This window comes from Falco biarmicus, chromosome 2 (genome assembly GCF_023638135.1).
Source record: "Falco biarmicus isolate bFalBia1 chromosome 2, bFalBia1.pri, whole genome shotgun sequence".
Taxonomy (NCBI): Eukaryota; Metazoa; Chordata; class Aves; order Falconiformes; family Falconidae; genus Falco; species Falco biarmicus.
Genome location: NC_079289.1, coordinates 65,887,892 through 65,911,727, shown reverse-complemented (window position 1 = coordinate 65,911,727; position 23,836 = coordinate 65,887,892). Strand labels below are relative to the sequence as shown.

At 41.5% G+C, this 23,836-nt stretch overlaps 2 protein-coding genes across 3 annotated transcripts in view; one reads left to right on the top strand and one right to left on the bottom strand.

Moving 5' to 3' along the window:
• SEPTIN10 (septin 10) overlaps window positions 1-16,400 on the bottom strand; it is a 30,380-nt gene extending 13,980 nt beyond the window's left edge. For both annotated transcript variants that reach the window (XM_056327752.1, XM_056327754.1), the window contains exons 1-5: window positions 16,260-16,400; window positions 7,972-8,089; window positions 7,049-7,244; window positions 5,399-5,585; window positions 720-881 (exon numbers count right to left, since the gene is read on the bottom strand). In XM_056327752.1, coding sequence (XP_056183727.1) covers window positions 720-881; window positions 5,399-5,585; window positions 7,049-7,244; window positions 7,972-8,089; window positions 16,260-16,289 — 693 coding nt within the window. In that variant the 5' untranslated portion in view covers window positions 16,290-16,400. The remainder of the gene's footprint in view (window positions 1-719; window positions 882-5,398; window positions 5,586-7,048; window positions 7,245-7,971; window positions 8,090-16,259) is intronic.
• A 107-nt stretch (window positions 16,401-16,507) lies between these two features.
• Window positions 16,508-21,545, top strand: SOWAHC (sosondowah ankyrin repeat domain family member C). Its single transcript, XM_056327755.1, is given in 2 exon segments — window positions 16,508-16,921; window positions 16,923-21,545. Coding segments are annotated over 2 exon segments (1,518 nt in total). The 5' UTR covers window positions 16,508-16,642; the 3' UTR covers window positions 18,162-21,545.
• Window positions 21,546-23,836: the final 2,291 nt, after the last annotated feature.

The window sequence follows — 23,836 nt, the reverse complement described above, 5'->3', positions numbered from 1 at the left end:
GCCATACACTCCAGCACACGGGCTCCTCCTCCCTCCTTTCAGTCCTCTGTACATGCAAACATATGTTCATGTGCATTGACAAACCAGGCACATGAACAGCAAATAGGAGCACTCAAAGCAAAAACATCTAGCTCCACAAGCTCAGCTGAAGCTGTCAGATACTTCTGGGAGGAACTGAAAGGACAATAGTAAAAAAGTCAGATTTGTATTTGGCTTTTTAATCCCTTGAGAAAATTTGTCCTAATTTCAAATGAAAGTACCAAATGAAAGGAAAAAACAAATGGAACACTTGCTATGACAAAGACCAGAAAAATATTGGAGAAACGAGACACCTGAATATACTTCCTAACAGATGTAAGGTAGTATCTGCTGAGGAAAAGAGCAAGCCAAGCTGTCCATCTATGTTAGTAATTATATATTAATTATCCGGAAATTAGGAAAAGTATTTGAGTGAGAACCTCCTTTTGTTTGCTGAGCCAGAAAAGAAAAAGCCTCCTGAAACAAGTGGTAGCAACAGCAGAGGGACAGGAAGATTTGCAGGTAGGGCGGGCAGGGAGGAAACACCAATAAAACATACAAGCTTTTTAAGGAGTGAAAAAGATCAATTTGTTACATACAAACCTATAAGCCTCGAGATAATCGTGAAAGAACAGGCATGCATCAGCATTAGATAGTGATGCTTTAGTACTGAAATATCAATGTTTTTGTCATTTACTTACATTCATGATGGTATTAATTTTAGAAACAGTTTCATCATCAGTTGGAAACTGGTATATCTGGACGCCATTACTAATTAATTCACTCATGATTTTGTTCTTGAACTTCTGTAGTTCGGTTTTAGAAATGCTGTCTGCTTTGCCTATAATTGGTATAATGTTCACCTATTAATGACACAAATTATATGAAATGTGTAAGACTTCAATTTTGAGGTGACATCTTTTACAAATTAAATTGTTTGGTGATAAGCTCTTTAAAACTTCCCCCACAGCCCAAACTTTTCCATTAATATCAAAGCTTCACAAACAGAAAAATACATTCACTGGCATCATTTAATAAAATAACAACAGATTATTTGATATACTCCCTTAAAATTCATTAATTCTGAGGAAAGAACAAGGAAGGTGGTCTCATACACTGAAGTATTCAAAAGAACAGCAACACCTACTTATTAACTAAATTACTTTAAGTATTTATGTCTCTGCTAAAAAAATAGATTGTTTTAGTTTACAGCACTGGGGAACGTGGTTCGGGTGTTAAATTAAAGTTGATAGTTTAAATACACAAAGGAAAGGAAGCTGGCTACCAAACCGTGCCTACCCCGAGCCTCCTCCTTGGGTTCCTTGCTCACCTCACCACTGCAGCAAAGAGTTTCTCAAGTATCTGCTGCAAGCAGAGGAATGATGAAGACTGAAGAGTCTTGCCTACCAGTCTTTACACTAATTATTCAGCACTGGAAATTCAGTTGCACTAGGGTAAACTGCTCTATTTCCTACCATAGTTAAGACAGTAACTTAGGAAGGTAGTAGCTGCCACATTTTTCTTTAAAATATTATCACCACTCCGAAAATATGCATTTTCAGAACTAGATACAAAGAATTCATGCTAATGTCCAAATATTTTAAAATAACAATACAAATTTCAGAAGACAAGAGTTTTACAGAGTTCCTTAATCATAGATGCAAAAAGGAGGGAGGGGGGGGGGGGGAAAAGAAAAACCCACACACACATTCCTTTTATTCTTCTGAATATTCTGTCTGAATGGAAATGCCTAAGCATGGAATCTCAAGAATGGATTCAAAATGGATGTTTTTGAAGTAACTCTTCCATCTCAAGCAAAATGCTCAAATGAATAAATAGCACGCCAACTCCCAAGTACGCCTTCTAAGATTATCTGATGATAGTCACCAATTGCCTAGCGTATGCAACCCAACACATGGGGTAAAATATCTAAAAATCACATAAAATGCTAGAACTTTTTTTTAAATAACTGAGCTAATTTAGGATTGTATAAACAATCTATTACAGCTAGGAGTAATTCACAGCTTCAATCAAATTAGCTGAGGCACATCAATTCAGATTTTCTATCACATAACTTTTAAAATGGATCGAACACAGACTCCTCAGAATTAACCTTTTACTCTGTATTTTCAACACAAAGTTTTTCAAGAACTCTTTAATTAAAAGAAAATTTCTTATATAATGAATAGCAGAGAAAAACTACCGAGGAGACCAGTAACAACAGAAAAGCAAAATTGCCAGAAACTGCGCTTACAGCTATCAACATTGACGATAAATCACAAACATTGTATTAAAATTCAAAAGCAATACTACTCTGGCTTTAGATAAGCAACAAAAAAAAGTTATCTTTGCTTAATCTGTTAAAAATTAATTTCTGCTTGCAGAATCTAAGGTTTACGTGAAAACTATTATCTCGGTACTTTCATCCAAGAATAAAATTAATTGAAAGCACATATTTGTACTAACAAGAGACTTCAAATTGCATTGATTTGGACCACATATAGATGTGCCTCAAATCCCACTGCTCGGTCCTATGCCTACTAGTCACTCGGAAATCATCTGACTACCTTCCAGCCTCCTCCCCAGCTACAGCTCTCCACAACTACAAAACTGAATTTTGCTACAAAGCTATAGGCCATTAATACAGAATCACTTTACCCCCACATAAAAAGTCTACACTTGCAACAAAACCCACAGTCCTGCCCTTCCCCTCGCCTGCAGTTGCTCATTGCCAGGTAGAACTAAAATCTGTGCAGCTGTCCATGGAGAGATCCCTTTTCAGCTTGATAGTTTCTCCAACCAAGCAAAAATCTTCAGCTTTCAGTTTCAATCAGTTCCCTCACCCAGGGAACTGGCTGCCCAAAATACTCAGGCAGGCACAATGGGAAGAAGCAGCTGAGTCTGCCTCATTCAATAGCAATGCAGAATGACCATATAAAGTCACCAGGATAAAACTTTATCCATGTACATTACTTCTGTGTTTGCTAGCACAAAACTCAGGCCTCTGATCACCCTTCTGCTGGAAATGCAGTGTTGCTTCTGCCCCGCCAAGGGGAAAACACACTATTCCTTTAAATTAAGATTTTCATGTAACACCTTACATTAATGTCAAAACATCCGTTGTCCCTTTATGCTATAGAGAAGCAAAAAAATACATATACTTGAAATTATTATGGGCTGATATCCTGCAGGCGGATTTAAAATCAATAGAAAAATTTCCAAAGACTCTAAAGAAAAAAAACAAATTAAAACCCACAAGGTAAATTTGTGTCATTTTGTGACTTAAGAGTAATATATATATAATTCTGCAAGAATGACTTAAAAATGCAGATCTATTAGTTGAATAGTCACTAATTCCCAGCAAGAAAGCATAGAGAAGATTCTCTTAATCTGTGAATGAAACCTGGCTGGTCTGTAGTGACTCAGTCCTAAGCAAAATTACAAGGCTTGCCAGTGTCTAAAACATAGAGGCAAAATTCTTAGCTAGTAATCTAATTTATAAGCAATAGATTAACATTAGTTTCCACAGATACCTCTGTTTTTTTCTCCCAAGATTACAGACTATAGGATGACCCTATCCTATTCCAAGAATCCTCTTTACCTCTGAGATGCATAATCTGGTCTTATTTTGTACCAAGCAGGCCATAACAAAAGTGTAAGAATGTACACTCTGGTGGATTTAGGATGAAACTGAAGATAACTTTTGACATAGATTTATACACTCAGTGTACACATGTCGCTGTACCAACCTCTCTTTATGGAATTCTGTACTCAGCAAACGTGCCCAGGGACTTCCACATCCTGGGAAATCCTGAGTTCTGAATTGCCACTAGGAGAATGCAGTACTAAAAGCATCACAAACATGATTCCACCATGAGATGGAAATGAAACTACAGGTAAAGTTTATACTACTTTTTTTTTTTTTTTTTTTTTGGGGGGGGGGGGGGGAGTATATATGTATTTCTGTAGTAAGCCCAGAAAGTAGAATCTGTTGCAAAGGGATAAAACAACAAAGTTACATGCCATTCATGTTCTCTCTGAGCCAAAGCAGTTTGAGTAGGTCTAGAAGCTAAAATCCCCCAAAGTAGAATTACTTTTGTTTTATCCTGATAGAAAATTATTTTCTCAGGATGCTGGAACTCATGGATCTATTTCCTTTTCTTTTAGAAGAAACACTGTTTTAAAGGGAGTTCAGTAAAGAGAGAGCACAATCTAGAAACAATATTTTTGTGGTTTAACACAGCCTCTAACTTCAAAACTTAGAGTAGAACAGTAAGCTCCATGAAAATGTCCCACTTAGTGGTATCAAGACTCTTTAGCTATTAGTGCATATTACAGAGTAGTTTTGCAAATTTTTCAATCTGGCATAAACCAACACCATAGCAGAAAGAAGTGACCCTGCTCTCCCCTACCTTTATCCCACCATACCTCCCCGCAACTTCCTCTGTGCTACTGAAAGTTCAAAATGCAAAATACATCCACAAACAAAATTATAAAAATACCAAATGTGCTCATCAATCACAAATGTGGAATAGACAGCTGATTTACCTTTGTTATCCTGAAGAAACATCTCATGAACAAGAAAATGCATAAAGAAAATCTAGCAGCAGAGGCTCCAGTAAAGCACAAAGGAAAGGGCTAGAGGAGCAGCAAATGCAGTTAAGTTTTCAAATTTCTCAAAAATTCAACAAATTAAACCCAAATTATGTAAGGTTTCTTAAAATGGGTTACACATTCACCTTCATCTCGTTCACACAGCCCTAATCAAAGAAGAACAGTAAGAATTTAGAAAATGCAAGTAATCACTAGAAACTGCTATTTTAAAACTTCCAAAACTAATCAAGGTGTGAAGCTTAAAACAGTAATGCAAGTTTTTTTCAGAAAAAGCCATGCGGGTAGAGTGTTCTGTTCATGGCACTTGCCTCTTCAGTTATTTATAACAAATATCTTCGCAGTGTTGCAAAGCTTTTTATATGCCAACTTTCCAGCAGTCCCAAAACTCAGTAGTAAACTAGAAACAAGCTTAAATCAAAATATTACAGCATTCATCTACCCAATCACAATAAGATATTAACAGTTTGTTTAAAGGTAAAATTGGTGTGGTTCTAATTTTTTTACTTTTTTTCCTAAACCTTGTTTTGTTTCTTTTTTCAACCTTTTGCCAGATCTCCCTCTCTCCTTTTGATTTGTAAATAAAAAGGTGATGAACTACAAGCTACTTGCAGAACCAATTTATACTGAACTTAAGGTATACCAGTAGTAAAAAACATCCCAAAACCAAACACACAGATATAGAACTGAAAGGTGGTAGAGGATCTAAAATCTGCAAGATGCTTCAGAAAATAAGACAAATTCTTGGAACTCTGTTTCAAAGTCTTACCTTGCTGTCTAGGCTTTTCATGGTTAACAGATCTAGGGTTTTTAGGGAATGGCCTGTAGGTGAAATGAAATACAGGCAGACATGGATGCGCGTGTCATGGTAGCTAAATAAAGAACGTTTAATTTTCAGTTCTTCCTGGAGATAGGCTTCAAATTGTGCATCTATATAATCCACTATTGGCTGATAGCTGTAGAAACAAAATTTAACAACCAAAGATTAGCTACTCCTAAACAGAGCCAGACTAAGAAAAGAATTCCTCTTGTACTGTTTTGTGGATTTTTGCTTTACATGTCAAAAAGCTGCTCAAAGTATCTACCCAGTACAGCAAAAAATTAAATGTACAGAGTAATCTTAATTTCTGAAAGGCTACTCAAAAAAAGGATTGTGGGCCTAATATAGGTAAAACATTTCCTAGCTACTATTAGTGAAAAAAGCTACATAAAGTTAGTTATGATTATAATTGATCTTCCCAAGTGATGTTCTATAAGTTTTTGCAAACTGTGCAACTGCAGAACTCTTAGATACAAATAAGATATGAAACTCTTGGATACAAGAAAGAACATGCAATTACCAGTACCAAGAAACAGGACCTCCTTTATCTTCTGAAGATAAGTACTGTACATGAGAGAGCTCTTAAACAATAACCAAAAATTGAAAAGGAGAAATGTAAGAGAAGAATGTAAATCTGATTTGCAATAAGTACAGTTTAAGTATACTTTTTCCTACTTAAAAATAGATTATAATCTGCTTTCTAAAAGAAAGTGTCACTAGATGTACAAGCAGCATACCCTTATATTTCTGCTTCTACACAAAGTTTATAAACGAGATCAAATGTTATTAAAACTCAGGAGTAGTTGTTACACAAAATTAAAAGGACTAAAAGGCAGCTCCTGTACGACATATCAAAACCTCTAATATCTGTACTAATATCTACTTGCATCTCATTCATCCAAGTCACTAGCAGCCATACATAAGTCATAGTTCTCATGATAATCTTAACTCTCATTTATAATTACTACCATTTAGGCACTCATAGAGCACAAAGGATTGCTAAAATTCTTTACAATTAAGGTGAAAAAACCCAAAATCTGCTGAGAGACAGTTCAATATTTTAAAATCCTCTATTCACAAAAGCAGAGACTCAGAAAAAGTTCTGAAAGACACTAGTGTGGTACCTCTACAACTTCTGATTGAGCTGTCCAACATAAAAAACACAGGCCTTCAGTAACCCATGTGATGTTCCTTCCAGTTTAAGGTCTTCAATATGTTTCAATCAAATTGTTAAAAACCCAGCAGATATAATACATATAATCTACAGTACATTATAACCTGTTTGGTTGTTTAAGAAGTCTCCCATTGACCTTCTCCCTGTTTTTGTCCACCACAAAAGAAACTCTATTCATACTGCATGTTGTATTTACATACATTTATAAAAGATTATATCATCAAGAAAGGGGCAGAGTTTATCTGAGTTTTCAAATAATTTCCTAGATGAGAAGAAAAATATACTTACTTGGTACACAGTGAAAGCAGTTAACCAAATATTTGAAACATATGTAAGACAAATATTTACTACAAAGCCCAAAGAAAAATCAACTTGAAACTGAGGACCAAAACTTCTGCAGACCATAGCAACAAGAGGGCACTTACCTATCTCCTTTGTTTATCTGGTCACCAAACCCCACTGTGTTTACAATGGTCAGATTCAAAAGAACATTACTTTCCTGGAGTTTATAAGTCTGGGCTTTAAGTCGTACACTTGGCAGAAAATGCGTTGACACAGGATCATCAAAATTGCTGTTAAACAAACTGTTTATCAAGGTTGTTTTCCCACTTCCAGTTTCCCCTAAAGTTAAACAGAAGGGTTGGAGAAGAAATTTTGCACGTCAAATAAATACCTACAATAAGCATAGGAAGTGTTATCACAGGAACTTGACAAATTTACACAAAAACTTGTCAACTGATTTCACCGAGCAAAATAGTTGCTTGCATTCCTTTTTCATAAAGAGCACTACCTTTGAGTTCATTTTTTCATCAACCTACAGATAAGAGAGAGTTACTTTCTAATGATTAATAAGCAGAACAGTCTCTTGACACCTTGGTTTCTTTAGAAGTGTGAACTAATTTCCTACAGATTTTAAAAAGCTAAGTAACTAGCTGTGAAACCACAGCGTTCAACATGGGTTTTATCAATAAAATACTAGAGCAAACATTTGATAAATCTAGAAGTATTTCATTAACACCACCTTGGAATTTTAGGATTATTTGATCTGAAACTCTCTGTTACAGTAAAAATAAAGAGTGTAGCCCAGTTTACTCAAAAGAATCCAAGCAGCTGCCCATAAATCCATAAATGCGTGGCATCCATTTTGAACATTTTTGGTCTTCATACTGTTTATGAAAATGCTAAACATAAAAACAAAGGATGGATACAAAGCTGGGGGAAGGGGTGGAATTATATTTCATGCTCAACATTAAAGAAAGAGTTTAACATTCCAACTGGATTTAAATTACGGTCCCTTCCTAAAGACAGGTATGCTACCAAAGCTATAAAATACACAGATACTACTTACCAATGCAAAGAATGTTGAAGCAGAAGCCCTGGTTGATGGATTTTTTAACCAGTTGATCAGGTAAACTACCAAAACCAACATGCCCAGACAAGGATAAAGTTCGATAGCCATCATTTTGCTACAGAAAAATAATTTAAAAATACATTAGAGAAGTGAGTTGCAAAGCCATTAGCAATGGCAATAAAGGAACTCTACTAGTAAGCTAGAACTCATTCCTTATGATTTACATGGAACCAAGAAAAGCAAAAGTCTGAAAAAAGATCTGTCAAATCAAATTTATTCCATTATTTGAGAAAACATTCAAATTTACTTTACAGGACTATTTGCAGGCTCAAAGTGAAGTCCATGTTTTGCAAAAAAAACCCATGAAACATGAACAAAATCAAGCAGACAAGTCCAACTGAAAACTTTAGACAGAAAACAGATGACAGTTGGCTTGCTCTTAGAAATGAAGAAAAAAATATTTAAAAACAATTTAAGCAGCAGAATTCAAAACAGAGACCATAATCACAGGAAGGTGGATGTTATCAACCAGAACTCATTCTGAGTAGCTGGAACTGAAATTGTTATTTATATAAAATAACACATTATCTACACACCAGAACTCTAAGAGATAACACTACGTGCATTATTAGAAATGTCTAAAGGTGCACATTCCTCTTTAAAAATCAGCTAGCAATCTAGCATCATGACATCAAAGCAATGAGCACACTAAAAATGCGTAAGACCAAAAGGAAGTATCTTGATTGATACAAATGGACTGTATTTTTAAACAAACATTCCCTATCAAAATAAACAGTGACAGGCCCATGCTATCCTTTCTCTTATGTTTCCAGTCTGCATGGAATTGGAAACTGTTACTGGTTCCTGGGAACATGTATATAGCCAACAGTAGGAAACAATTTAACACTTAGAAGCCCACAGAAGTGCCACCTTTTATAACAGGTATGCATAACAAATTTCAGAATTCTTGCAGCTAAAAAGATGTGGACATTCCTCGCAGCAAAATTCATCCTCTTCTTGTTTTGCACAGAACTTCTTGTGTAAGACTACCGACTGCACTAACTCTCATTTCACACTATTACAATCAGAGAACTCCATTTCAGGCTAATACAATGAGAGAAAATGTGTAAGCAAAGTGAACAAGTTAAAGAGAAAATCTGATGTCTTACAGCTATATAAAAAATGTTTATTCAAAGCATGTCTGGAAAAGAAATTTCTCAGGGTATTCTACCATATGGAAATTGCTATTAAAAAGGGATGTGAAACACTGAAAACTGTCAGTATTCTGTCCACTTAAAGATAAATGCATCTGAGAGTAGCAGCACATCTAACAACTATAGTTACATAGCCTGACATTCAAACCACCTCTATCTCCACCAATATAAGACACTTTCTCTAAAACAAACCATTGAGCCTCCACACTAAAAACTAGTGCAAAATGCTCAGCATAACTGTAGAAGGGAGGCCTTCTGGCTTCATGTCACTAGCCTAAATCTAAACCACACTGGACTACCCTCAAAATCCCTTCATAGCCATTTGTTGCTCTCAAAAAAACCCCCAACCAAACACAAAAAAAAAAAAAAAAAAAAAAAAAAAAAAAAAAAAAACCCAAACACAAGCAGAAAGAACTTAATTTCTTTCCAGTCCACTTGGATTCCAGTGGGCAGACCACCAATAACCCACAACCTTATTGACCATTTCCAGAAGTCAATAGAATAACTACCACATCATCCACAAAAGACTGTCAGAATTAAAAAGTATTTAGCTTAGGAAACTGGTATTACAGCTGTATTTGCTATAAAAAGCTAAGTGCAGAACCAGCCAACCGGAGTCCTCATAGCCATTAACTCTGTAACTTCATTTTCAAAAGGAAGGGAGAGATTAATTACAATGTAGCAATTAAACTCATGAGTTTACTGTTTTCTAGAAACAGAAAATCAACAATAATTAGTTCTTCCACTGTTACATTGGCTGTTTATCACTGAAATTTGACCAAATATCTGCATGAAACATAGGACAATGAGAAATAATAAACATGCAAACAAGGTGTCTTCTCTGTGCTTTGCTTAGAAAGCTACAGCTATGCTTGTACTCAACAGATGTCTGTCTGTATCACTACTTCAAGAGTCGTATCACATGTCCAAGACTGTTAATTTCTTTGTGTCTAAGTTTCTGCCAAAGATGCTTCTTATGGATATGTATTGCATCAGGACAGACAGTAACAATTTCTGCAGTATTTATGCAATTGCCAAGATATTCTGAGACATCTCAAATTTTAATACTATTTTAAGATAGCATATTTCATCTTTCTTCAGTACATAAAAGTTAATGACACTACACAGTTATGAGTGAAAATTAAAATATTTTTTTTAGAAATATAAATATATAAAAGTACATGGCAAGTTCTATGTCATTTCAGATAAGAGACAAAAGAATTACACAACACAGAAAAGTCCTGGTAAGTCGTAAAAACAGATTATAGAACCTGGTACTTAGAAGAATTTCCCCAATAGAGAAATTGTGTTTTATGCACAGCTTTCTTCAGCACTGTCCCGGAGTGAGGGGAAGAGACATATCATCTTCACTCTGTGCACGCAGAGATAGCACAAAGATATTAGTTGAGGTAATAAAGGGAAAGACTAAGAGAGCAAGAACATGAATCGCATTCACCACACATGTAATTTAGCACCTTAACCACAAGATTACTTTCCAGTCCCTTCTGTTAGAGGTAATGACACAGTAAACAAAAAAAAACACTAACCACCACACCCCAAAACCTCACACATAACCAGCTAAGTGTGACCTGACAAGGAGAATGTCAAGCAGGAGAACACACACCACAGAGAAGAACACGAATTTCAAGCAGAAATAATACTATAATCATATATCATTCATGAGAACATGTTTTAATGTCTTGTCCTAAGGTTCTTGTTTTAAAGAGAGGATTGGCAAACTGAAGGATGATTAAAAAGGGATAATTTAGGGTCTCAAAAGCCATTTTTACAAAGAAACAGTACAGAAACACAGCCTCTAAGCTCTTTCAAGAAAATGGCCAGAGTTGACTTGATCATGAGACATAATGAGGAGATTTCTGGTAGCACACACATGCAAAATAAAAAAATCAACACTACATTAAGAGCAACATTTTAAAAGCTAGAGACAGAAAGGTGCAGTATCTATTTCTATTTAAAAATATAAATCCATTTTTTAGGGATTTTTAACTGTTATTAAACTGTTCAGACAGTTGTCCTAAGACACAAGAGAGTCTTCAGGAATCGGCTTCAGAAAAAATGCTGCAATAAAAGCTCTTAAGACTACAAAACTTCCAAGAAATACTGTGCAGCTCAACTCAAGACAGTCTCAGTCAGGCGGATTTAGAAGCCTACACTCTTGCATGTTTATACTTCTGTTCTCTATGCAACAAACATTACAGGACCAAGAGTTACTGTTCTCATTTGGAGACTCCCCTCCCTCCACCTTCCTTATATAAGAATCACTTTGTGACCCTGTTCCACCTGCCATCAACTGAAGCATTCTCTTAATAGAAAAGCAATAGCCGACATTTTTCCTTCTGAAATTTTTCAAGAGAATCACGTCTCTCCCTCAACAGCAGCACCTCATACAGCTTCACTCTGCTATAGCCTAACAAATAAGCAGGGAAATGTAATCCACAAAATGGACCATGTGATGCCTACATTCTTATTACTTCTTAAAGAAATAATACATTATCCAGCTGAAAAACAAGTTACTACCATATCAATAATTTAGAAAAATGGTGATAACACAAAAATTAAGACATGTAAATCATGCTGAAACCAATTAAGTCACCATACTGGTAAGCCACCATACTAGCCAGTCTTTGCAAATTCATGTCCGTTGGATGGAGCAGCTAAATTATGTCTCCACATGCAGCATCTCTTCCAACTTTATTCAGTGAATAACCCAAAGCTTGTAATCTGAATGCTATGAGAGCTGTAATATTCCCATAAATACCTCCTGTTTCTTACTGCTTTCTCAGAATTCATACTGCCATCAAAATAGCACACAATATAGATAGCCTGAGATGGTCCAAATCACATCTCACTCATTCCCTCCCCCCTTTTTAAAGGTGGTTAGCATGCAGTTGGAACTGCATCTGGATTTCTGCAAATTCATTTAATCAAGCATACTGGTTTATATAAAGTCATCTTGTCCATTAAAAACAGCACACAAACAAAAATCACCACCCAAGACAAAAGCAGCATTTTAAAATGACTTTTTTTTTTTCTTTCAGAAAAAAAACTAAACAAAAAAAAGTTACCTTTTAAATTTGCCACATATTTCAGACTAAAACTGCACAACACTGGGCTATTCCGCAGCAAAAGATGGGTCTCAGACTACACACCTCTTTTTGCATAAGCCCCCTGCAGAACCAGACTAGTAGTCCAGGCAAATAACTAGTTTGCCACTCAGCTTGTACAGATGACTGAAATATGCCCTTCAGATCTTGAAGAAAAAAAAGTAATCAAAGTTGGTGTGCTTAGGCCGGAGGTGAGGGTCCTACCAGGCCCAGGCAGCTACCCAGGGTGTACAGAAGCCCTCGGAAGGATGCCTGGGCATCAGTCATAAGGGTGGGCATGTGTTGTCAGTTTTCCACCATCACAAACAGGTGTGGACATTTATTAAACCAGAAAATCTATTTTAATCTTCTAATAATCGCATTACTCGCTCACAGTCAATTACTTTCCTAATAACCAAAGTTACATTTAATCCAGTAAACATCAATGTTGCTATTGCCTCCCAACATGAGGTTAAGTAGGAAACTAAAGAGATTTTGGAAGCAAGTAGAAAAATACTCTCTATTTTTGGGTAGTCAAAATCTAAAATGTAGACGTGTGGTGTAGGTATGCATACCATTGATATCTCTTGATGTAGATACATGCATGAGAGAGAGACAGAACAGATGGGATGTGTAGAGGGAACAGAAAGGAAACTTTGGCAAAATAACACAGAAGAGAACAGAAAATATAGGATGAGGAGGCAGAAAAAAAGAAAACAAAGAAAGCAAACTCTGTGAAGATGCAGAGTAAGAAAGGAGATCATTTAAAATTACATGGAATTAATACATCAGTCTATAAAATAAAAAGCAACACACAGGAGCCAAGTATGGAACAAAACAGTCCCTCCAAAAGGTGTGTAGAAAAAAAAAAATATTGGCCAAAAGATGATTTAATGAAAACTCAATTGACAATTTCACTCACAGTTATCAGGTAATTATCAGGTAATTTATTCAGTCTGACAGAAACAGCAGACAACTTTTAGGGATTGGTCCAAACATCAGAAGTCCAGGATTCTTCCCTCATCTCTGTCAAATGACTTCTTACATGGCATTCTGGTGCACCAACTATTTTCCTTTTCTATCCCATTTCAACACACAATACAGCTGAGGTTGCCTTAAACCATAAGTCATCACAAGATTTCCTTCATACGTGTGTATGTAGAGAGCCCTTAGAAATAACCTTAAAAAAAAAAAAAAAAACCAAAGTGACATTTTTGGCCTATGTTTCCATCTGAACAAATCTGAGGCAGGACAGAATCTTCCTGAATGCCCTGAGCTCACCCAGGATGGGCAGAGGAAAAAGCGGCAGCCTTGTAAGTAGAGAACAGGGGCACAATGTGCAGGTTGCTAGTGAATGTCCTTCTGGACTGTATTTTGAGGTATTCAGGAACAAACAAGCAGACACTTTACTAGTCTCCCAGTTGTGATGAGGTGATTTCACAGACAGTAGCGTATTCATTTGTAAATGCCACTAAGGCCTCTTCACCAATGGGCATCCAAGTAACTTGAAAATCTAGCACGTGTAGTATCTGTTCCTCCATTGCTGCCTACGGATCAATGTGGTAAAAGGCAGCAGGTGGGGAATCAAGGCTTGAGGATAAAAAAGAAACCAGTTCCTCACAGCTGGCACTCCATGTGCCAGGCAAAGGATGATGACAGCGGTACTGGTCCATATGGGACTGTTCAGCTACTGCTACGCAGGAGGAGGAAGCATTCCATTTTGTGGTCAAGCAGAAAGGCCTCTCTTGACCTGTGTGTTTTCAAGGAAGGAAACAAGGAAACGGAAATCTAGTGCAGCCCTCTCGGATGAGTTCAACACAGAAAAACACTCGCGCCAGTATCAGTACTGGTATCACAACTGCACTCACTTCCAGAAGATCTGTACCTCTTTGGCTGTGCTGGCTCAGCTGTGCCTGTTTCAGCTTTAGCACTGTGTTTCCTGAAGAGCAGCAAGTCAGTTTTCTTCACCAGTGACCACATCAGGCCCTTTTTGTTGATGCTGCTTGTCCAAATGAGAAAGCAATACTGCTCTTGGATGCGACAATGGCAGTTGCTACTAGAAGGCTCTCAGACTGCAACAAGGTTTTATTTTTTTTCCTCCTTTTTAATTAATCAACGATGAGCACTGTATGCTATTGTACAGACCATGGCTGCCAAAACTCTCCCAGAAGTCAAACTTTCAAAAATAAGAAATACTAAATACTTGTACCTCAGACTTTGTGCAGTCTGACTGTAAACAGATTTATAAAAGGCCAGACCGCATTCTAAGAGTGATTTTACATTTCTTTTGCACAACTGAAAACAGAGTATCTCCCAGAAAGTAACAGGAAACTCTTTAACATTATACAGCATGTGTTAGTTAAACTAGGAAATATTATTTGATGTCAATATAAATACATTTTACATCATTATATTTATATCATTTACATTTATAAACCTAATACAAAATCATCCCCCTCCATTACAAAGCTATGCTATACATCTGGTTTTATAGCATTCTCTTAACGTTTTTCACGTACATGCCTTCCTCTCTTCCCTTACCAAATCTATCCACTTAGTGGACCCTCAGTCCTGCTCTCACTCACTTTGGCTGATTTACTGCATCTCTCCACAGTCTTCATGCTTTAACCAGCAAAACAATTTTGTATTGGTTCTCATATTTTGGCTCTTAGGTTTTTTCTCCCGACATTTTTGCAGCTTCCCATGAGACTCAGCCTGCGAAATACTTACTCTCCACCTCACTACATATACATAACATGTACAAAGAGAGAAAACTTATATAAAATTAATGTGTTGCACTGCATTATACTGCAGCTGGAAAGGATTCATACAGGCCTTAAAGACAGTACGTGCGAAATGGAGATCTCTGGGTGGGAGCCTCGACAGAAGGCAAGCTGTGGTCAACAGCGCTGTGAGCAAGCAGGGGACCATGAATGAAGCCCTTTCACTCCAGGACGCGGTCGGCCCTATGGGGGCTCTAACAATGGTCCAAGTAACTCTTTCAGCACCCGAACTCAAAGCAGCCCCTCTTCCTTCTACTGCTCCCCCAGGTGTCCATCGAGAATCAGAGCAAGGCACTTGCCCTGGATTAAAACCACTGCGAGGAAAGAGAACTTCAGAAAAGCAACAGCCGCTTTCCGGTTTTTTTTTTCAGTTCACGGGGCAGCTTCACACACGGCTCTGCCAGCGGAACGGGGGTGTAACAGCGCGGCGGCGGGAATAGCCAAGGAGCACCCGAGACCGGTACTTTATTTACCTTCCCGCTACCAGAAAATGCAAATGCAGCTAAACACATGGGCAGGGTGGAGGACTTCTCCCCAAATCCTTCCCGCTCCCTGTTGCTTCCAGAACCCTTCCGCGCTTTGCATTGCTGAGATGTAAAACACAGCAGAAAACTCAAGTCATAAAAGAATCGATTTATTTCACGTTCAAAAGGGAACTAACGCTCCAGCGCTAACGCGTGGATGCGTTCAGCGTCTTCAAAGCGCGAAGCTGACAGCTTTGCCACCACGCGTTAAGTACTTCTTCAATAGCTTCGGTAGCTAACATTCCACTTACTACCTGAAAAACGCGATGCGGTACGTTACGGGAGCCCTAAGACGGGCGACAACTGAAAACAAGGGCCTTTAACAGCAATTTCTTTTAAAGCCTGGCAGCTCCGGGTCCTCAGCGGCATGCGGAGGCTCTATTTCGCCCCGCAGCCCCCGCCGACCCCCGCCCTGAAGCGGCTTCCCCAGCGGCACCCGCCGGCCCCGCTCCCTCAGCGAGGGCAGCTCGGTACCGGCGGCGCTTCCCTCCCCACACGGGGTAACCGGTAACCGCCGCCCTCCTTCCCCTTCGGGCACCGGTCCCCCGAGCCGCGCCGGGGTGGCACCTACCGCTAGGGGCCCCCAGCGCCGCGGCGGGTAACGACCGACGGAGCTCCCCGCCCGTCCCGCACGGCTCCCGCACGGCGGAGGGGACTTACCGGCTGCCGACCGGCGCGGGGAGCGGCCATAGCCCCGCCGGGCCAGGCAGCGAGGGAAGGAAACGCGCGGGCGGCGCCGCCGCCGAGGGGAGAGGGCGCGCTCCCGGCCGCCGGGCAGGGGCGGGGCCGCGCAGCCCCACGCGCGGGGGGGCGGAGCGGGGGGGCGCGCAGTAGCCGCCCCGCTGCTGAGGCGGGCGCTCGTGGCGCGGGGCGGCCGCGCGGGCCCCTCCCGGCCGGAGGGTGGCGCGGCGCGGCAGTGATTGCCGGGGCATGCCGGCGCCGGGAGGAGGGGCTCGGGCAGCCGCGGCTCCGCCGCGCCCGCGGCGGCGGCATCAGCAGCAGCAGGAGGAGCGGCGGCGCGACGCGATGGGGCAGGGGCGGTGATGGCGGAGCCGGCGGAGCTGCGGCAGGAGTCGGTGGTGCGGTTTCTGGCGGCGCGGGGCGGGCGGGCGCGCAACGCGGAGCTGCTGGAGCATTTCCGGGACTGGCTCAGCCCCCCGGAGCCCGGCCGCCGCGCCGCCGCCCGCCACCGCTTCAAGGAGCTGGTCAACGCCGTGGCCACCGTGCGCCAGGAGCCCGGCACCGGCGTCAAGTACGTGCACCTCCGCCGTCGGTACTGCGCCCCGGAGCCCCCCGCCGCCGCCCTGACCCCCGGGGAGGAGGGGGGCGGCGGCGGCGGCGGGGGACAGCGCAGAGCGACCGAGCCCGCCGCCCTGCCCGCGGGCGGGCGCTGAGGAGGCGGGGGCGCCGTCGGCGGCGGGCGAGGATGCCGGCAGCCGCCCTCAGCCCTCGGGGCGGCGGGGCGAGCCGCCCCGGCCGAGCGCGGCGGCGGGCGGAGGCCAGCGGAAGGGCTCCCGGCGGGGACCGCCGCCCGGGCGCGGCGGAGGCGGCGAGGAGACTGCGGTAGCCGCGGGCCCGGGGCGGCCCCCGCCGGCAGAAGAGGGGGCGGTGGCGGAGGGCGCCCCCGGGGCGGCGGCGCAGGGAGGCGGCCGCAGGAGCCTGCGGGAAGCGGCGCGGGGCGGCTCGCCCCAGCTGAAGCGCGGCGCCCTGCCCGGGGGAGGCCGCGGCCGCGACTCAGACAGCGCCTCGGTGGCCTCGTCCTCCGCCGAGGAGGAGGGGAGCACTACCGGCGCCGTAGCCCTGGACCCCCTGGAGCACGCCTGGATGCTGTCGGCCTCGGACGGGCGGTGGGAGAGCCTGGAGGGGCTGCTGAGCTGCGAGCCGGCGCTGCTTTGCAAGCGGGACTTCATCACCGGCTTCACGGTGCTGCACTGGGCCGCCAAGCACGGGCGGCAGGAGCTGCTGGCCACGCTGGTCAACTTCGCCCAGCGGCACCAGCTGCCCGTGGACATCAACGCCCGCACCAGCGGCGGGCACACGGCGCTGCACATAGCCGCCATGCACGGCCACGCCGAGGTGGTGAAGCTGCTGGTAGGAGCCTACGACGCCGATGTGGACATCCGCGACTACAGCGGGCGCAAGGCTGCGCAGTACCTGCACCAGGGCACCTCGGGGGATATGCGGAGCCTCGTGGGGGCCCTGGAGGAGGAGGAGGAGGAGGAAGGGGCCGCTGCCAATGGGAGCGGGCGCTGGAGGCTCTCCAAGGTGTTGCCCTCCAACCTCATGAGCTACCGGCTCTCCCACCACCACCACCACCATCACAGCACTGGGGAGGAAGCTGAGGGCACTGAAGGGGCAGCGGTGCCAGGCAAGGGCAAGGAGATGACCAGGAAAGCCTCCAGCAGTGGGCGGATGAAGCCTCGGCTTAATAAGATCCGCTTCAGGACTCAGATCATCCACAACACGCCCTCCTTTCGCGGTGACACTGAGGAGGAAGAGCACGAGGAGAAATCCCTGAAAGCGTCGTTCAAGCTTAGGCCAAAATCCAATGTCTTTGGATAAGGCCAGGGAGCAGGAGGTCTGGGAGGTGGGCGCATGGACCAGTGTGCCCTAGGGCATGGCACGGAGGGTGAGGCAGGTACGAGTGGGTGCTCATCTGCACTCGTGGGTTCTGGGCAGATGGGTCCTCAATATCTTGCTTTGACTCTCGGTTCAGTGGGGTAGGTGAGCCCAGTGGGTCAATAGGGCTCTGGTGGCTTATAACTCCTGAGGGCAGCTGCTTCATCTGGGCCCTCGCTGCTGGAATGGGAAGCAGCAGGTGCGTTGAGAAATGCTGGGGTGTTTGAAAGCTGTGGTCCTTTCACTCTAAGAGCAGGCGTCAGGATTGGAAACCTGTGTTAGTGAACATTAGGATTAGCAAATTGAGTGAGGGAAAGAAAAACGCAAATGCTCTATGCTTTCTATTATCAGCTAGTACTATAAACTACTTACAAACAACTTGCTATGTCAGAAGAACACCTAAGTAATATGCAAGTGTACTTTCAAGTTTCTCTTTAACAGCAATACCACTTGGCACAGTGTGGAGTTGGGTACCCAAAATGAGAGGCTGGATAACGGTTTCCTGTCAGAATCCAAGCTTAAATCCGTCAAAGACTTGAGCCTGTGTTGACTTTATGCATTGAAAATTGCCTGATTTGACATTGTGAATATTTTCAACAACAAAAAATCCATTGCACTGCAAACAATGAATAAAGTTAACCACATGCAGAAGTCTCTGCTGTCTGAGATACTACTGAGCTTGCTTATCGCTGTTGGAATACTAATACAAGATAATGGAAGCAAAGAGTTTATATATTTGGTATCTTATGTTTTGTCTTAGGCAAAGCAATTTTATTTTAATCACTGTGAATTCTCAAGTGCCAGACCTAGCGCAGTTCCAGTTATTAAGTCTGGTCAGTTCTTCTTAATGTTGTTTGTGTAACTCACTGCATTTAAAAACAGAAAATTGTGTTGTATGTACTACCTGTGAAAGTTGTTCTCTTTTAGAAAAGAGCACAGACACCATTGCATGAAACCTTGATGAAACTCTAGTATGGTCCTGTAATGTAATAGCTACAGGTCTGTGTTTGGTAGTAACTTGTGTGCCAATCCCTTCAACTGACTGTGCAGAAATTGGGGGGCGGAGGGGGGAGGCGAAGAGAGAGAAAGAAAAAATAAAAAAGGAAGGTGTGTGAATTCATACACAAGGTGAATAACTACAAACTAGAACTCTGAAACTATCACTGTTTATCATCCTGAGTGAAAGCAGTATAATGACATGTTCTAGTTAAGTGATGCCAATGGTGTTTGAGTTCTTTTAAACCTGTATTTCTAGAGGAGTGATAACCAAGGCTTTGAACTGTTGTTTAACAGCCTAGTAAGTCTTAATCTGATTGAGCCTATCCGTCTGCTAAACCTTTCACAAACCTTGAATCCTGTTTCTCTGCTTTAAAGGTAGCAATTCCAGTAAAATCTAGGAGGCAGATTTGTATCTAGATTTGGCTTTCCTTAAGAATGAGGTACTGAGCTGACCCAGGATCCTGAGTGAGGTTCAAGGTAGCAGCTCATCTGTGCTTAGATGTTAAGGTAAAGCGTGTTTCGAGTTGGCTTCCTCAGAATGTATGTGCATGTCTGGCCTGTCATTAACCAAAAGTAGGTAGGCTTCAACATGTTAAAATCCAAATCTGAGAAACTGATTAAATGCATGCCACAAGCTCTAGAACACCTTGCAGGGAAACTGCTGCTGGGAGATGTGCACTTTCAAGGTAACAGCTGCCTGTAGGTGTACGTTTCTTGTAGTGACAAGGGAAGGGAGTGCTAGCAATTCATTTGTTTCAGACTTCCCATGCAGATAAATTACCAATTTCTGCACTTTGTGTCAAAACCTAATAAATGACAGTATTTGCATAGGCATGCGAGTGACAGTTACTTCTGGGAAAAGTTACGTGAAAAAAATTGAATCTCTGCATAGGTGCTGGTCAGTACTTTTGTGCAAAAAGCCTAGAATTTATACAGAGGTTCAGATTTAGTTTACAATTTATAAGCTATGTTATTATAGATTTCATGTGCCTTCATTTTGGGTTGGTTGCCACAAATGTGATGGATAAAATCAGTCTTGCAAAGCACTTTGTCTTTACATCTGTAGGACAGGACCAGAAGTTTTCCCTCAGCCCCTCCCATTTAAGCTGTAAACTTGTACAATGAAAAGGGGGGGGGGGGGGGGGAATATTCATATACTTCACAGTTAATTCTTTTGTAACGGAGAAGGTAATTAAATGCCTAAGTCTTAAATTTCCTTCACTCTGGAAGATAAATAGCTTTTTAGACTTCTGTAGAAAGGAAGTTTTCTGACGGAACACTGGCAAGATGAGCCCTCTTCAGCATGGCCAGTTCTGAATTGAGCACCTATTCTTCCATGCAACTACTGATGTCCAAACCTTACTAAAGTAACTTTGTGCTTTGAGAGTTTATAGTTCTTTCGTATGAGTTATTGGGTGAAGTGTTTATCTCTTCACGTTCAAATAGCAAAGAATTGCACAAAAATACTGAGTCTTAGATAGCTGTTGGGGTCTGGGGAAATAATTTGAGGGTTTCAGTGCTTTGGGATTTGGAAAGTAGCACACTTTTGATTTTAAAAGACTAACTGGAACGTAGTTTTGTCTTGCATAATACAGTAGAACTTTGGTAATTACTAAGGGAATTTGAAAAATGGTAAAAAGATGCCTCGTTTATAACTCATTATTTGAGGTATCAAAATGAAACTGTTGATCCACTGATACTGTTTAGCTGCCAGTTAATGAAATTTCACCATAATGGTCCAAAGGTCTTTGCAAAGTGGGGTGCAACACAGCAAACGTATCTTTTGGTGTTGGAGATATATTGACAAATGGCTAGATAACCACTAGTGTCTGTCTGCGCTATGGAACTAAAGCACTTTGATTTCACATTATGACTTGTCACATTCCACATGGTTACTTTTTATAACATGAGCTAAAACTTCAGGTTTTTTTGGAGATAGGAAAGGCTTGATGCCCTGTTTCAGAATATTTACAGTCTAAAGGTACTCTTAAGTCAAATATTTTGGATACATTGCCTAGAAGGATGTGAATTTGGAATAAGAGTTTTACGGTACAGAAAAGTGGAGCACTTACTGGTGTTTTTATAATGGTACGCTTGAAGTTACTGAATGTGTTTGTTCACTCTTTATGATGGTGTGTAAGGCAGCAAGACTGTAATGTGTAAACATTTGATACCTTTTATTGTATCTTATGTTTGAAATATTTTAGAGGCCTGGAACCCTGTCAGTTTCTATTATTACAACTTTTTATGGGTGTCTTTCTGAATGGTTATGAGTTAAGAATCTGTAAGCTTTAGTTTTACTGAAATAAAAAGAGCCCATGAATTGCTTATGCTTGAATTGACTTCTGTATGCTACATACTCAGTTTGAACAGCCAATATGCAAGCAGCACCTATGCGCTGGTTTGGGGAGGGTATCATAAAGATGTCTGATACTCTTCCAAGCGTTAGACAGTAAGACATGGAAAAAATTCAGTTGAGTCCTTTGCAAGACAGTAACTTTTTTCGTTGGCAGTTACTCTCTAATAGCTCATGTCGAAGTAACTGAAGACTCAATTTTTTTTGTGGAGAAGTATGTCTAAATAAGGGCCTGGGAGAGTGTCACTGCTTAACTTAAAATAGCGTCCTGACTTTATTTCTGTGCAGCTAAGTATCTCTCACTCTGGGAAGACTCGGTTTTGGCGACTATGTAAAGGTCGATACCTAATTAAAAAAGTTTTGGGATTAAGGCTTTTTGTAATGTCTTAACTATAGCTGGCAGCTTCTCTAAAGGGAGGTTTCATTTCATTACCAAGTTGGACTGTGGGATTTTGGTATATCTAAAATTTTTTTTGAAGCTGTTGCCTTACCAAAATATATGTTAAAACTAGTAAACCTCATGCTGCTAGTAACTCCTCAGAGAGAAATCAGATTTGTGCTTAGACTGGAAAAAGGCTTGGCTGTTACCATGCTGATGGATCAGGATGCATGTAGCTCCAAACCAAGCAACCCCTAATCAGTAGTTTGGGAACATGAGTGAGAGAAGGAACGAGGGGAAAGCCTTCCTGGAAGCTTCGGGCCGAGTGGGGGCATGCAGGAAGCAGCTGAGGTTACAGGGGAGATGGAGGACTCAGCAGGAGAGAGGCTACATGAGCCTTGCTGATTACGCAGTGGCTTGACAAATTGTTTAGAAAATTGTATCTAAACATACATCCCTTCTCCTTCAAAACAACAGTTGAGGGAGAAGACTTGCTGAGAGCTCTAATGTAAATTAATGTCTGATGTTTGATATGTTAGTTGGTCCTCTCACCAGCAATTCTTTGTGTAGCTAGTACTGCTTGCAAAAGCACAAACAACTCTTGTGTTGAGTGTAGCTAGCTACAGGTGTTGAAGGAGAGTCCTGGTCCATCAGAATGGCTCCATTCAGGCTTCTCACTGGAGGAGAAGCCCTTCAGCACTGCATTGCTAACTTATTTTTCCATTGGCTAGAAAGGAGAGGTAAGGGGACTACAGTCCCGACTTAATATGCCTTGAGTTGTATGGAATGCATATGAACCTAAAGGCAACAGATTAAACTTTGGAGACTTGATCCAGAAAAAAGTAGTTTAGTCATGCATTTTGTTTCCTTGTAGACGCTGAAGAAAAAGGTACTTACTGTCATTTTTTTTCATGTCCTCAGCTGAGCATGGGGAGAATGAAGAAATCTGAGATTAATATTAGGGTTTGGGACAGGGACTAGCTTTTTAGTTTGTGTTAAATTGTGAACAGCTTGACAGAAAAAATGGAACATACGGTTTTGAATTCCCGATTTTGTTATAACAAAACACCTTGTCTTATCATTTTGCAACTGTTCCAGAATTTATCTTGTATCATTTTTAGTTTAGCCAAAGTTAGTACTGATGTGTCCTAATACACCCACATTACAGGAGACACTGAGCCAAGCTACCAGGTTTTGTTTGCTTTTAATAAAACCATGTTACAGGTGAGGTATTTAATCTTCTGTGGTAAAACCTGAAGAAACCCTATCCTGAATTTTTTTTTTTCAAGGAGTTAAGCTGCTAGTGGCATGTGGAAGAGTTACCTTAAAAGCAGGTAATACTTGGGTCAAGGTGCAAAAGCTGTGTTCTTTCAGCTGGATTAGCCATGCTGAATGAACCACTATAGTTTAGCTCCATCTACACTTCTGTATAGACAGCTGTAAAGTGTCTCCTCCCCTAGATTACTGGGAAGCATGAGAAGAAGCTAGCAAGTCATATTCTATTTTAATATGCCCATATTTCATTAAAAGGCATTTTGCAAACCTGTAGTAGGACTGGGGTGACAATGGAGGTCAACAGATGTGTGTGTGTGTCTGTGCATGCCTCTGCATCCCTGGAGGTAAACTGTTGAAGCTTACTGCTGTCGGTCTAAAGCAGACAGCCTGTAGGATGTGTCCTTGCAATAATCCTTGTCCCTGAAGAGAGGCTTTGGAACCTTAATCTTAAATATTTCTGACCACCAGAATAATGCAGTTGCTTGAGCTGTATCTAGACCTAGCCCTAAGTTTAGTTGAAACACCAGGCATTTCCTCAGTGTTTTTACCCTGAAGCTAGAGGCTTTTCACTTTTTCTAGCTGGCTGTTGACCTCTACCAATTATTTCAC